This window comes from Acanthisitta chloris, unplaced genomic scaffold (genome assembly GCF_000695815.1).
Source record: "Acanthisitta chloris isolate BGI_N310 unplaced genomic scaffold, ASM69581v1 scaffold22836, whole genome shotgun sequence".
Lineage (NCBI taxonomy): Eukaryota > Metazoa > Chordata > Aves > Passeriformes > Acanthisittidae > Acanthisitta > Acanthisitta chloris.
The window spans coordinates 1-437 of NW_008677862.1; the positions used below are offsets into that span (position 1 = coordinate 1).

At 67.5% G+C, this 437-nt stretch overlaps 1 protein-coding gene across 1 annotated transcript in view; it reads right to left on the minus strand.

The window, feature by feature from the left end:
- Nucleotides 1–11: 11 nt before the first annotated feature.
- The window catches only part of LOC103804089 (inactive phospholipase C-like protein 2), a gene marked incomplete at its 3' end in the record, with an annotated part of 1,726 nt that continues 1,300 nt past the window's right edge, over nt 12–437 (minus strand). Inside the window, exon 2 of the mRNA XM_009076679.1 lies at nt 12–436. Within this exon, the coding sequence (XP_009074927.1) occupies nt 12–436 (425 nt within the window). The remainder of the gene's footprint in view (nt 437) is intronic.

Here is a 437-nt window from a genome sequence, read left to right on the forward strand (position 1 = left end):
AGCCAATGGTGGTTCATGTTGCTGGCATCGATGCGCATGGGGCTGGGGTAGACACGGGAGAGGAACCGCTTGTTGTAGCTGACCAGCTCGGCCGGGCACTCGTTGGCGAAGCGTCCTGCCTCCACCTCGCTGAAGGAGCACATCTCCCAGTAGCGCTGCCCACGCCGTGAGCTCTCGAAGTCCTGGAAGGGGACGGCCTGGCAGAGGCTCACCAGCTCCGAGAGCTCCCGGCTGAGGCGCACCCGCCGTGGGCCACCTCCCTCTGGCGCCTCCCGGTCCTCCTGGCCCAGCCGCCCCCGCGCCAGCTCCCAGCCTTCCTCCTCGTCAGACACCTCCCCCTCGCTGTCCTCACAGCTGGGTGGCAGCTTCTTGCCCTTGATGAGGATGCGGCCCTTGAGCTGCTCTGGGGAGGGCAGGTAGGACGCCACAGGGTTGGG